We start from the raw sequence: 13,430 nt of genomic DNA on the forward strand, positions 1-13,430 counted from the left end.
AGAGAGCCGGGTTCGATGCCTGGGTCGGGAAGATCCCCTGGAGAAGGAAGTGGCAACCCAGTCCGGTATTCTTGCCTGGAAAATCCCACGGATGGAGGAGGCTGGCAGCTACAGTCCATGGGGTCGCAAAGAGTCAGACATGACCGAGAGACTTCACTTCTCTTTCTTTCTGGGCTTCCCTGGTGGCTCAGACGATAAAAAAAATCTGCCTAGTATGCAGGAGACCCAGGTTCCATCCCCGGGTCCGGAAGATCCCCTGGAGAAGGGAATGGCTACCTACTCCAGTATTCTTGCCTGGGGAATTGCGTGGAGAAGTCCACGGGGTCGCTGAGTCGCAGAAGACTAAGCGACTAACACATTTGAGCCAGTAGGGGGCGCATGAGCTGGCGGGTCCTTAAGGAGTCTTCACTGGTATTTTTTTTACAACTTGGATTCCTTTTCACAACCTGGAAATGTCACTCTCGAGGCTTTGATGATCATAAGCTTTAAAGTTTGTTGAAACGGTTTAAAACGGAGTAAGAGGATAGGAATTAAATCCAGTGCATTTCCTTTAATTGGTCAGAATAAAAAGTCATGCAATTTCTTTTTTTTTAAGTTGAGAATTATGTCTTTTAAAAAATCCTTATCTATGTATTTGGCTGCATTGGGTCTTAGTTTCAGCACACAGGATCTTTGTTGGGGTGCATGAACTCTTTAGCTGTTGCTCATGGACTCCAGAATGTGCAGGCTCAGTCGTTGCGGGGCTTCGGCTTAGTTTCTCTGCGGCATGTGGGACCTTAGTTCACTGACCGGGGATTGAACCCATGTCCCCTGCATTGCAAGGCAGACTCTTAATTACTGGAGCACCAGTGAAGTCCCAAGTCCTACTTTTCCAATGATGCAAAACAGAGTGGTATCTTAGACCAGGAGAGGTTTCCACATGCTTGCTTTTGACTTGTAATAAGAGAAGGCAATGGCAACCCACTCCAGTATGCTTGCCTGGAAAATCCCTTGGATAGAGGTGCCTGGCAGGCTACAGTCCATGGGATCGCAAAGAGTCGGACACGACTGAGCAACTTCACTTTCACTTTCACTTTTCAAGAGGGCTTCACAGGTGGCGCTAGTGGTTAAGAACCCACCTTCCAGTTCAGGAGACACAAGAGACACAGGTTCAATCCCTGAGTTAGGAAGATCTCCTGGAGAAGGGAATGGCACCCCATTCCAGTATTCTTGCCTGAAGAATCCCATGGACAGAGGAGCCTGCCAGGCTGTAGTCCATAGAGTCAGACACGACTGAAGCGACTTACAATGCACAACGCACAGAACCTGGAATAATTCTCCTGTCAGGTGAGGGAGGTAGCGTGTGCACAAAGGTGTGTTTGCAGACATTGTAGTGATGACAGCTGTTCAAAAAGGTGTTATTGAAAATGCTCTTTTTCCTGCTGGCCCAGCACTCTGCTAGTCAGCAAACATTTGGCCTTGTGACCTGACAAATACATTCTTTCTCAAAATATATTCATTCCTCTGCTGCTTGAATATTTCTCATTCCGGTTAGTTCCTTTATTTATTTCTCCCTGTCACACATGGATCAAAATTTAGGCATAAATGATGATACTTGGCATTTGTAATGTATTCCTTTCAGCTGAAGTACCTCATGCCTTAATGACTAGCATCACAAAGTAGAAGATAACTTTGTCTTAACATACAGAGGTTTAATCTGTTCTTACATCCTTATATAAACCTCTACAACAGATGAATTAAAACCTTCTTGCTTTTTATTAAAAGGAGAAAAAAATCCATAGCACAGTGGATTATATTATGTTAAAATTTATATGGTATAGTCAGGTGTAGCAGTCCAGAAGGAAAGTCATCAAGTGCAAACAATGAAATTAGGGCCCTTTAAAAAAAAAGCTTTCTATATTTTCTCAATTTTTATAAGTTATGTGTTCTTATAATAAAAAAGAAATTTTACATTCAAAAGATACATGAAACTTATTATTCCTTACTTCGATGATAGTTGAAAGTTGGGTTCAACATACCTAAAGTAATTTCTGCTAGTAGATTGAAGACTCTTACTTTCTTTCCTCTGCCCCGATTATAGTGATTTTTAAGAATTTATAACTACTCATACTTCTCTTTGGCTCTCAGAAACAACTTACAGCTATGAATGGAGTTTAATAAGCCACCCTGAAGACTACCAACGAGAAATAAAACAAAGACACACGCAGGCTCTTAATGTCTCTCAAGTAAGTAACTGGTGACTGGTTGTAATTGACAGCGTACCTAAAAGTTCAGGTGTCGCCTTAGTTGTTGAACCCAGAAGTCTCTGTTATGGTTAAGATTAAAAGAAGTGCCGTAGGGAATTCCCTGGTGGTCCAGTGGCTAAGACTCCATGCCCTCAATGCAGGAGTCCAGAGTTCGATCCCTGGTCAGGGAACTAGACTCCACATGCTGCAACCAAGAAGTTGCATGCCACAACTAAAGAAGCTGCATCCACAATGAAGACCTGTTATAGTCAAATAAATAAATAAACATTTAAAAAAAAAAAAAAATAAAAAAATAAAAGAAGTGCCGTAGACAGAGGAGCCTGGTGGGCTACAGTCCCTGGGGCCACAGAGAGTTGGACGTGACGGAGCAACTCAGCACACACATTAATGAATTATATTTCAAGCAAGTAGGTAGACAGGCAAGTGTGAATAAAGGGGCTTTCAGGAACTTTTTCTTCGTTTGACTTACTTGACAGATCAGTCTGGGGAAGAAGGCTGGTTGCCCAGGCTGATGTGGGTCTCTGTAGTGAGGCTAAAGCCTGTATTCCAACACTTGCCCCTTTTGCAGTGTCCGAGACACTCTCGTCATCTCTGATTCTTAGGCACATTTTTAGGACTGCCAAAAATTCATTCCAGTCCACAGATGGTTTGACTACCAAATATTGCTCCAAGATGTAAGCTGTCACAGGAGGAAACATGTCCTCGCTTTAGATGGCCATAGGCGATTATGTTGTCTTCATTTCTGAGACCACACAGCTACTGGTGCAACCCAAGTTAGCATCACCATCCCCTTATCACTGAGCGCTGTTTCTCAAAGTCTGGCACCTGGGCCACGGACAGCTGACCCACCAAACCTACTTGGTAAAAATGCAGGGTTCCAGTACATACAAGTTTGCGAATGGCCACCCTTGGCTGGTCCATCTCACATATGCCTCGGTAAGGCCTGTGAACGTCTGTAATGAAGCTGAAGTCCTTCCCAGCAGATCATCACTGTTTTAGAGTACAGGCTTCAGATGTGGCAGTGTGTGCCCAGGTCCCAAGCCCGTTCTCTGCGCTGACTTTAGGAGAACAGCTTCTGGAATATTTAAGGATCTTCTAGGCAGTGGACCCATCCTGTTGTTTGCACGTTTTACTGGTGTAACTTTTCTTTATCTTGCAGTTGTCAGTAGGACGTTATGCCTTCAAAGTAGCAGTTTCTGGTGAAAATGCCTTTGGAGAGGGCTTTGTAAATGTCACCGTGAAGCCAGGTAAGCTTGTGGAAGAGACTAGCCTCCTGTGGTATAGGTCCACCTCGCCTTTTGGTGCCTGAACTACACAGTAATATATTATTTAGTTTTACACTGGACACCATTGTAGAGACCATGCAAAGATGACATGGGTTTTTTTTTTTCCTTTCTGCTTTCTTAGTATAGTTCTTAGTACTCACTTGACACTGTTGTGCAGGGTTGTAAGGTTATTGCTTTCTCTTAAGTGTTAGTTGTTAAGTCTTGTCCGACTCTGTGACCCCATGGACTGTAGTCCACCAGGCTCCTCTATCCATGGGATTCTCCAGGCAAGAATCCCAGAGTGGGTTGCCATTCCCTTCTCCAGGGGATCTTCCCCACCCAGGGGTCGAACCTGGGTCTCCTGCACTGCAGGCAGATTCCTTACCATCTGAGACACCAGGGAAGCCTCAAGTCAGTGGCAGATGGTCTGCGCCTCAGCCTCCTCCATCTGACACTCTTCTATCTCGGTTCCCTGTGACTCAGTTTGACCTTAGGTGAAGGAGCTTTTCAGATTCACTTAACTGAGTGCCTCCAGGGCCAAGGAAAATGCATGCCATGGGCTTTCAAGCCCCCTGGTCCTTTCAGGCCACCACTAGCCCATAGGTCAGGCACTTGTGTGAGTTGGAAACAGTGGCCCTTTGTCAGGGTGGGCGCAGCTCTGGCTCCGTGCATGGAGCATGGTGTGGTCTTGAACCTCCTTCATCCCCTCCACTGAACCTAAGGGAGGTGGTCCAACTGGGTGCCAACCCCCCTCCAGCCTCTACCTCAGGGGTGATGAGGGAGCCTTCAGTCAAAGATTGAAGATCCAGTTATTCATAGGAGCTGGAACCACACTCCCTTCTGCAGTTGCTGCTGCTCAAACTCTGTCACCAACCCCTTGGTTGTTATTACATGTGTTCATTGAGCCTGGGGTTTTTGTACAAAAATCTAAACCCGCAGACATGCTCCTAAAATGTACGGAAACATCCCAAAACATTAACACGCACTCTGCACATTCAAGGCCTGTAGGATAAACACCGTCTGGACAGGATATCGATGACCAGTGTGTTTGAAGGTCAGATGGTTTATTTCGGTGCTGGTGTGCACAGAACACAACGTGACTCAGTCCGTGTCGTTTTTTCCGTCTTGCAGCCGGAAGAGTCAACCTGCCTCCCACGGCAATCGCTTCTCCCGAGAGACAGGAGTTCTCCCTGCCACTGACGTCGGCTCTCATCGATGGCAGCCGTGAGTACCCTGCCTCAAGTTGGGGATTTTGCCCCACGAACCATGAGATGTAATGGGAGCTCTCTGTTGAAGCTGAGGACTTACGGGCTAACTCATCGATAGATGGGCATCTATCTGTATATCCAAGTCCTTCAGCTCCTTGAGCATGACTTCTCTGCCTTGGGCTGAATTTCCCTTCAGTTATGTCTCATTTGTTTGTGAGAAAAGTCCTTTAGGGCCTAGCTATTGCATCGGAATTAAAGCAACTAGGAAAGTCTCTCCTTTCGATGCAGTCTATGTGATGAGCCTTTGGAAAGTCACTTTTAACAGATGGTAGAAGGGGTGTCCTTAGTGAGAACGGGTAGAGTTTTGTTCATTTAATTCATAGTTCATTCCTTCAATTAGAGTGTATGTGGAAGGGGCCCGAGTGTAACTTCGTGGGTCCAGGCAAATGAGAATAGATGAAAGCATATCCTGTGTTTGACACTATATTCAAAATATGTTCAGCTGTGTCAGTGTCACTGGTATTTGCATTTATGTCCGTCAAATCACAAAGCTAACACCAAATCCGGTGAGTGAAGAACTCTTGCCTTGGTTCCTAGGAGAAGAGTACCTGTCAGTCACTAGCGCTGCTCCTTTCGAAAAGTCTGCACAGATACAGAAATATATACAAGTCACATTGACACAGTCTCTTGCATCTATTCCAATATCAATGTCTATATTGCCCCCTTAGCAACATGAACATAAAGCATATTTTAAATGAAAATATTTATGAGAAGATGCATTACGTCTTGATTCCTCTAATTCAGTGTAGCTTGGTTATAGGAAACTGTTCAGGATTATTAATCTGTCACATGAAGGTTTCTTTCCTTGAATGAATGAGATGAAACTGGCTCCTTTCTAGGTCTAAATTACTGTTATTCTGCACAGTACATTTTGTTTACTCTCTTTAGAAGTAGAGGTGGGAGGTTTTCATGTAGGGTACAGTCTTTCTCTGGATTTACACTTAATGATTAGGGTGGTAAAATGTGTTTTGTAATTATATAGACGCACCTCTCAATTCTTTATGAATCTGTCACTCAGATATTTACTTAAATTATCAGTAAGATATCATGTGCTGTAGTTAAAGTGAGTTAAAAAAAAAAAAAAAAAAAAAGTGCCTGCCACTGTGCCATTTAAATTCACAACTGAGTGGAAACACCCTGACTCAAATCTGGTGGAAATCTGGGAGAAAAATCATGATGATAATTTAAGGAGAAGAAGAAATCTCCCTTTTAACACATAATATATGGCCATTGAAATCTTTGCAATTAAATAATTTCAAATAAATACGCATTGAAACACCCAATGATATTAATCATGAAATTGATATTTTAATATCCTTGTATTTAATTCCAGTTTTCATTTATTTTTCAATCTTTCTAGAAAGTACAGATGATACTAAGATAGTGAGTTATCACTGGGAAGAAGTTAATGGGCCCTTCCGAGAAGAGAAGACCTCAGCTGATTCCCCCGTCTTACATCTGTCTAACCTTGTTCCTGGAAACTATACTTTCAGGCAAGTGGCTTCAGCTTCCAGCCCTGATCATGTGGCTCTTTCCTTGAATTGATGCATCTTTTCATTTTCATCAGGAGACAGGGCAGATTTGGTTTTGTCGGGGTTTTGGTTGGCAGCCACTTTATACTCTGATCAATAATATAAACTACAAGTGTCTGTGTATGGGAAACCTTTGGATTTGGTTGTCAGCAACAGTATGAGATGGCACCTATTTTGCTGTGTTGAGAAACATGAAAGAAAGTTTCCATCTTTGGAGTCAATGTGAGGCAGAGTTATGTGATTTATCTATTTCTTTATCTTTTTATAACTTTTTAAGGTGTAGCTGGAGTATAATAAACTGCACATATTTAAGATATAAAATTTGATGAGTTTTGACACATGTATATACCTGTTGCCCCATTGTCAGAATCGAGATAATAAACATTTCCATCATCCCCAGAGGTTTCTCATGCCCCTTGGCAATCCCTTCCTACCTCTTCCATTCCTGTCTCTGGGCAACCACTGACTTGCTCTCTGCCACTTTACATTATCCCGAACTTTCTAGAATTTCATATACATGGAATTGTACAGTATGTGCTCCTTTTTGCTTAGTTTCTTTCACTCAGCAAATGATTTTGATATTCATCCATGCTGTTGTCTCTAGCAATAGCATACTTTATTTAATTGCTGAGTACTATTCCAATGTATGGATATATATACCACAATTTACTTATCCTTTCATCGAGTATGGACTCTGGGGTTTTTAGCTTTGAGCTGTTATAAATAAAGCTGCCATGAACATTTGCATACAAGTCTTTTGTGGACATATATTTTCATTTTTCTGGGGTAAATACCCACCAATGGAAGAATTAGGTCCTGTGTTGAGTTTGTTCAGCGTTTTAAGAAATTTCCAAGCTCTTTCCCAAAGTGGGTATATTATTTTATATTCCCACCCATAGTATATGAAGTTTTCAACCTCCACATCCTTACCAATACTTGATGTAATCATTCTTTTTAATTTTATCTACTTTGATGGATGGCGATATCGCATTACGGTATTAATTTGCATTTTCCGGATAACTAATGACATTAAGCATATTGTAGGTGTTTATTGGCTGTTCATGTAGCTTCATTTGTGAAGCTCCATTCAGATCTTTATCCTGTTTTTAAAATTACATTGTTTGTCTTATTTAGTTATAAAATTTTTATACATTCTGCTGTAAGATTTTTATATATTCTGAAACAAGTTCTTTATTTTATATACATGTTATAGATATTTCCTCCCAGTATATGAAGTTTTGTTCTCTTAATGGTACCTTTTAAAGGGCAAAAGTTTTAAATTTTGATTGTCTAATTTATCAGTTTTTTTCTTTTATGTTTCATGCTTTTTGTGTTCTATCTAGGTAGATTTTGTTTATTCCCCAAATTGCAAAGATCCTGGTGTCTTTCTTTAAGTTTTTGTATTTCTGGGTTTTATATTAAATCTGTGATCTATTTTGAGTTAGACTTATGTATTGTGTGAGATTTTTGAATGTTAAGTCGACCTTACATTCATGGAGTAAGCCCTATTTGATCATGATATTCTTTTTATATAGCATGGGCTTCAACTTGATAATATTTTTGTAAATATTTTTATGTCTGTCCTCATGAAAGATTTGGTTTATGCTTTCTTCTGTCTTTCTCTCCCTCTGCATTTGTCTTTGTTAAGGTTTGGTGTGAGGATTATACTGGCCAAATAAAACAAGTTCATTTCCTTTATTTTCTGAATTATTTATGAATAACAGGTGGTATTTCATTCTTGAATGTTTGATAGAATTAATCAGTAAGATCGTGTGGGCTGGAATTTTCTTTTTGGGAAAGTTTTGATAATAAATTTGATTGCTTTAATAGATGCAAGTCTATTTAGATTTTCTGTTTTTACTTTTTCTTTTTTTTAAGTTTTATATTAGAATATAGTTGATTAACAATGCTGTGTAATGTATATGTTTTTTCCTTGTGTCAGTTTTTAGTAAATTGTATTTTTCAAGAAGTTTGTGCATTCCTAATAAAGCATCATACTTTTTGGAATTAAATTGCTCATAATATCTTCATATTATCCTTTCAAGTCTGTAGGATCTGTGATGATAACCCCTTTTTCACTTCCAATATTGGCAATTTATGTTCTCTTTTTCTCTCAGTTAGTTTAATTAACGGGTTTGTTAATTTTATTTGTATTCTCATAGAACCTAACTATAACTGCTTTAATCTATTTGCTTGTTTTCCAATTTGTTCTTTTCTGTTCTTATCTTTATATTTACTTACTTCTTTTTACTTTTGATTTACTTTGTTCTTTTTCTTCTACTAATGACTTCTTAGAGTAGAATCTTGGGTCATTTTCGAGTCATTTCTTTAAGGACTCAGAATGTATCCTGACTAAGCTTGGTTGTGGAGGAAGGATCTTAGGTGTTTGGTTTCCTGTCTGAGTGAGAACTGGAGTTCGGATCTTGGTTATATGGAATACGTGGGCTAGAGGCTCAGAATACCTGGGCCCCCTGTAAGTACCTTACCTACAAATACGTCCTGTGTTCTTCCCAGAGCTTCATTCTCATAGTCCTGTTTATACCTGTTGAACATGCACTGCTACTCTGAATTAACATCTTTATTCCAGAAAGATGAAGTGACCTTATTTCACTGATGCAGTTGCCACATCACCAGTGAGTTTAGTACAGGAGGGTCAATGCAGCTCTCTCTCTTTTGTTTGTATTGGTTGAGTATCATTTGTTTTTGAAAGTGCTTACTCCTAAAATGGCTTTGCAAGGAGTATCCTGCAAACACTTAATGCTGAGTCCTCTAGGAAAGAATGAGAAAATTAAAAGGCTTTGTAGCTGAAACTTTGTGAGTGATTTTCTGCCTCTGCATGTTCAGGCCCTAGGGCAGGAGTCTCAGGTAATAGAGAGAGGCTTTTGTGTTGATTGGGGTTGGTTTCTTCATCCAGCATCTCGAAGGATCATGAGAAATCCATGTAAAAGAAGACCCTATCATGTGACTATATTGCTAGCTAAAAATAAAGTAAATTAGCAGCAAAAAATATATCCTCAGTTCTCTTCTTTCCTCAGCTTCATCCTCAAGTTTCTGCTCTAAGTTGTTTGGAGTAATATACATAGGCAGACTCAGCTGACCACTTGCCTTAAAATTTGGCATATTTGTGCAGTATATAATAGACTCCTGTCCTTTTACTAGGTTGACTGTTACAGACTCAGATGGAGCCACTAACTCTACAACGGCAACCCTAATAATCAACAGTGCTACAGACTACCCTCCAGTCGCCAATGCAGGACCAAATCAGACCATAACTTTGCCCCAAAACTCCATCACTTTGAATGGAAATCAGAGCAGCGATGATCACCAGATTGTCCTCTATGAGTGGTCCCTGGTGCCTGGGAGTGAGAGCAAAGAGGTGGCTATGCAGGTAAGTTCTCCATCCTGCCTTCAGACTTTTATTTGTCTAGCTATCTGTTCGTCTGTCTCTCAGTCTATCCATCTTTCTTTTTTCTTTCTGTCCATCTATCCATCCATCTAAAATATTGGTACAAGGGGGAAACTAAATTCAGAAAACATGTTTTATGAAGTTGCCTGTTATAACTATTAGAAGAGTAGCTAAACTCACAAATCTTCTAAATTTATGTCACTTTCCCTCACTCACTCTATGTAAGCCCAGAATAGCAACAGCAGGTCCTAGTTGAAATGTCGACCTTGAATGTTGAAAACTTGACCTTGAGGTTATTTGGGAAAAGGCTGACCCAACATTTGCCACAGAAATGTTATTTTAGTACATATTAGGATAAACATTAGAAATAATCTAATCTAAACCTCATTATCAGAAAATTCTTGTGTATTTTGTTCCTCCTATTTTTAGAAATTGCATGTTATCGTCTCTAGATCCAGTGGTCTCTTGTTGAGATCTCTTTGTATTTACCTTTTGATTGGTTCAAATCTCTGTCTGTAATAACCTTGAAATGTTGCTCTATTTGTATGCATGTGTGTGAGCTGCTTACTTATTCTTCTTTTGGTGATGGCCAGAGCTGTTGGTTTTTGTTGCTAATCAGCTTGGTACCTTTGAAGTTATGTTATTATTTAAGAGTTTAATGGAAAAAAGATAGTACCTTACATTGCCCCCTTCTTCTTCTCCTTCAAACACCGTCTCCCCAGTCCAAGACAAATTTCTCGTTAGTGTTTGTGATGAAGTCAGACAGTCCATGAAGACTGACCTACTTTACTTTTTGATCTTTCTGAAAAGAGCTTTGTGATCACGATGAATTAAGAATGACCCAATTGGATGCATGGAACTTGAAGGAGCTGTGAGTCCTCTGGATACCCTTAGAGAGGACGTGATATAGTGTTCATCTCTACCTGAGAGTTGTGGCAAGTGCTGTTTGCCACTGTTGGGTTAAGAATTTGGATTTAGAGGAGTTTGGATACAAACAAGAAGATGGACTATTTTGTATTTTTTTCAGTTAAAAAAATATTTCAAAATTTCTTTCCCTTAATTTCTGAGAATGATGTGCCCAGAGCTAATGCGGCAGTGCATCCCTGTCTGCGGGACCTGGATCCAGAGGATGTCACGTGTGCCGGACTGCAGGGCTAAGCTCGTTGCTCTGCGCGCCTGCCCACTTGCAGGAAATACGCTGAGATTAGCCCCAGTAACCACGCTGCTGCCTTGTGGTTGATTGATGATGGTGTCGAAAGGAGTGATGCTTTTTATGAACTGGGACCATCACAAAGATAAGCTCTTAAACCAGACTCTTATGCTTAGACTAAAAATTCGCAGTGAATCTGTCTGCTCAGTTCCCATTTGCTGCGAGTTTCCTTTTCACTGTGTGCATAACGTTCCTGTAACCATGTTAATTTTGAGGCATGTACTGGAAATTATACTTTCTCTAAGAGCTTTTCAGAAGAAAATAAAACCTTTGCTCTATTGAGTCCAAATAGGGGAAAGCCCTTTTTTAAGATCTTAAAAGAATGCATTTCAAATTTCAGCAACTCCCCTTGTGATAAGACACTTGATTTTCTGTTCTTTTTAAAAAAAATTTTCCTTTAAAACTAAAAGAAAAACAGAGAAATTTATCTACAGACAATCATAGGATCTGTGAAAGTAAATACATTATGATAGGACTTATATTTAAAAATCCTTTCTAGGATGCCATGAACTTTAAGCATAGGCAAAAACTGGAAATATTTCCAACAACACAGCAGCAAAAAAACCCAAAGGGGTATTAACCTGAAGGCAACAAGGTTAAACTACTGTATACTCACTGAAAAAATGCCTTATTGAAAAGTTTTGTTGTCCCGGCATTTTAAAAAGTTATTTTACATCAAGGACCTGCTGTATAGTGCAGTGAACTATAATCAATATCTTGTAATACACTATAGTGGAGAAGAATCTGAAAAAGAATATGTGTATATGTAACTGTTTCACCTGAAACATTGTAAATCAACTATACATCAATAAAAATTAAAAAGAGAGAATGCATGCACAAAAAGAAAAATTCAAGAGATGATAATCTATGGGGGGAAATAACAAAAAGTTATTTTGGATCATGATTTATTTCCTGTGGTTAAAAAAACTCAAATTCTGATAAAGCGAAAACACGTCTTGACCTCAGCCAAGTCCCTTTGTGTGAGATAATTACTTTGATGAGTTTAACCTGTGTATGGCCAGAATCTTTCCTCTGTGTTTGTATATGTATGGAAAGTGTGAATAATAGTATCCAGCACACTGTAGCCTTTGTTGCACAGTTTTCTTGGATTCATATTATGTCTTTAATATCTTTCCACTTTTCAATGTGTACATATGCTTCATTCTTTTAAACCTCTTTCTTTTCAGCTGGCATTCCATAGTGTATCATGGTGGGCTTGGCCATTTCTCTTTTGATGATCGTCTGGATTGTTCCCTTTTCTTTTTTTTTTTCTGTAGGCAATGTCGTAGCATCCACGGGCGAGTCTCCATTATTACACACGTGGTCTTTCCTCTACAGCTGATACTCAGAAGAAATGCTGGGTTGAAGAGTGTGTACTTTTAACATTTGAATGGATGCTGCCATATTGACTTCCAAAAAGGCTATATTAATTTATATTCTTTAAACAGTGTCTGAGGATATACTGTGGACTTCAGATCCCATTTTCCTGGGACATGCATATATTTTTTAAAAGCAGGCTCTCCACATTTAGTAAAATCACTATTTTTTCATTCTGTCATGCTAATTACTTGTGCTTCTTTAATATTATTTTTTTCTTTATCATTTTTGTCTTTGCTATGACTTAGGGAGTAGAGACCCCATACCTTCATTTGTCTGCAATGGAGGAAGGAGATTATACATTTCAGCTGATGGTGACAGATTCTTCGAGGCAACAGTCCACAGCTGTGGTTACCGTGACTGTCCAGCCTGGTAGGTGAAATAGGAAAGGAATTTAGCCCCAGAGATTAAAACAGAAATGACATCTGGGCTTCTGGGCTTCAGACCAGCCAAATGTGGTGCAAATTCTCTTAAGTCTTTGAACTGTCAAGAAATTGACTACAGTTCCACTTAATGACCTTTCTCTTCAAGAAACCAGAGGTGTACATATTACAGAACAGTATTTCTTGCTATCTGTCATCCCGGTCTAAACTTGGAATATTTAATTCCTGGGTCAGCTGAGAGACCTCATGTGTCTCCCCAGGATTCCCAAAGGACAGGGCACACTCTATTAGCTGCCTGATCCGAATATGAGTAATTTGCTTAAATCAAGAAATCAGAGGATGGCAGACCTCATGCAAAGAGATGTTACTTCTTCACACCATTTCTATAATTCTAGAAAACAACAGGCCTCCGGTGGCTGTGGCCGGCCCGGATAAGGAGCTGATCCTCCCTGTGGAAAGCACCACGCTGGACGGGAGCAGGAGCAGCGATGACCATGGAATTGTCTTCTACCGCTGGGAGCGTGTCAGGTAGCCGCCCATCCCATCACCGAGCGCGGCATTCACACCCTGGCTTAGTGCTGAGATTACCCATTCTCTGGAGGATCCAGATTAACCAGTCAACTTGAGATTGTTGAGGAGTCAGGATTTAAGCTCATTTCTAGAAGTGGAGGGGCACCATTGTTTAAATTCTCCATCAGGCATGGATGGACAAAATGGGTGTTTCTTGATAGTGGAGGGTAGGT

At 40.1% G+C, this 13,430-nt stretch overlaps 1 protein-coding gene across 2 annotated transcripts in view; it reads left to right on the forward strand.

Annotated features, from left to right (window-relative positions):
* Positions 1-13,430, forward strand: part of KIAA0319 (KIAA0319 ortholog) — a 71,514-nt gene that overhangs the window by 39,332 nt on the left and 18,752 nt on the right. For both annotated transcript variants that reach the window (XM_065912331.1, XM_065912332.1), the window contains 7 exons: positions 2,128-2,225; positions 3,406-3,493; positions 4,643-4,735; positions 6,140-6,272; positions 9,471-9,699; positions 12,553-12,676; positions 13,083-13,215. In XM_065912331.1, the coding sequence (XP_065768403.1) occupies positions 2,128-2,225; positions 3,406-3,493; positions 4,643-4,735; positions 6,140-6,272; positions 9,471-9,699; positions 12,553-12,676; positions 13,083-13,215 (898 nt within the window). The remainder of the gene's footprint in view (positions 1-2,127; positions 2,226-3,405; positions 3,494-4,642; positions 4,736-6,139; positions 6,273-9,470; positions 9,700-12,552; positions 12,677-13,082; positions 13,216-13,430) is intronic.

Source organism: Muntiacus reevesi, chromosome 20 (assembly GCF_963930625.1).
Source record: "Muntiacus reevesi chromosome 20, mMunRee1.1, whole genome shotgun sequence".
NCBI classification, from domain to species: domain Eukaryota; kingdom Metazoa; phylum Chordata; class Mammalia; order Artiodactyla; family Cervidae; genus Muntiacus; species Muntiacus reevesi.